Source organism: Neopelma chrysocephalum, unplaced genomic scaffold (genome assembly GCF_003984885.1).
Source record: "Neopelma chrysocephalum unplaced genomic scaffold, ASM398488v2 Primary Assembly neopelma1_156910, whole genome shotgun sequence".
In the NCBI taxonomy this organism is placed as follows: domain Eukaryota; kingdom Metazoa; phylum Chordata; class Aves; order Passeriformes; family Pipridae; genus Neopelma; species Neopelma chrysocephalum.
In genome coordinates, this window is record NW_020934657.1 from 1 (window position 1) to 679 (window position 679).

The 679-nt window shown below is 60.8% G+C and overlaps 1 protein-coding gene across 1 annotated transcript; it reads left to right on the forward strand.

Annotated features, from left to right (window-relative positions):
* Positions 1 to 5: 5 nt before the first annotated feature.
* Positions 6 to 455, forward strand: LOC113962380 (5-hydroxytryptamine receptor 6-like; the record flags this gene model as incomplete). The annotated part of the gene is made up of 1 exon (XM_027673138.1): positions 6 to 455. A coding segment is annotated over one exon (450 nt), but the record flags the coding sequence as incomplete, so codon positions are not given.
* Positions 456 to 679: the final 224 nt, after the last annotated feature.

Genomic DNA, 679 nt, shown 5'->3' on the forward strand with positions numbered 1-679 from the left:
TCATCATCCTGCTGACCACGGCGGGGAACTTCCTCCTCATCCTCCTCATCATCACTCAGCGCTCCCTCCGCAACACCTCCAACTACTTCCTGGTGTCCCTGTTCATGTCGGACCTGATGGTGGGGCTGGTGGTGATGCCCCCAGCCATGCTCAACCAGCTCTACGGGCGCTGGGTGCTGCGGGGGGACTTCTGCTCCCTCTGGGCCTCCTTCGATGTCATGTGCTGCAGTGCCTCTATCCTCAACCTCTGCATCATCAGCCTGGACCGGTACCTGCTCATCATCTCCCCGCTCAAGTACAAGCTGCGTATGACCTCCTGCAGGGCCCTCTGGCTCATCCTGGCTACCTGGACCGTGGCTGCGCTGGCCTCCTTCCTGCCCATCAAGATGGGATGGCACAAGCTGGAGTTTGAGGAGCTCTCCCTGAACGTCACCTTGCGGGGGGATGATGAGCAGGTACCGGTCCAGGCTGATGATGCAGAGGTTGAGGATAGAGGCACTGCAGCACATGACATCGAAGGAGGCCCAGAGGGAGCAGAAGTCCCCCCGCAGCACCCAGCGCCCGTAGAGCTGGTTGAGCATGGCTGGGGGCATCACCACCAGCCCCACCATCAGGTCCGACATGAACAGGGACACCAGGAAGTAGTTGGAGGTGTTGCGGAGGGAGCGCTGAGTGATGA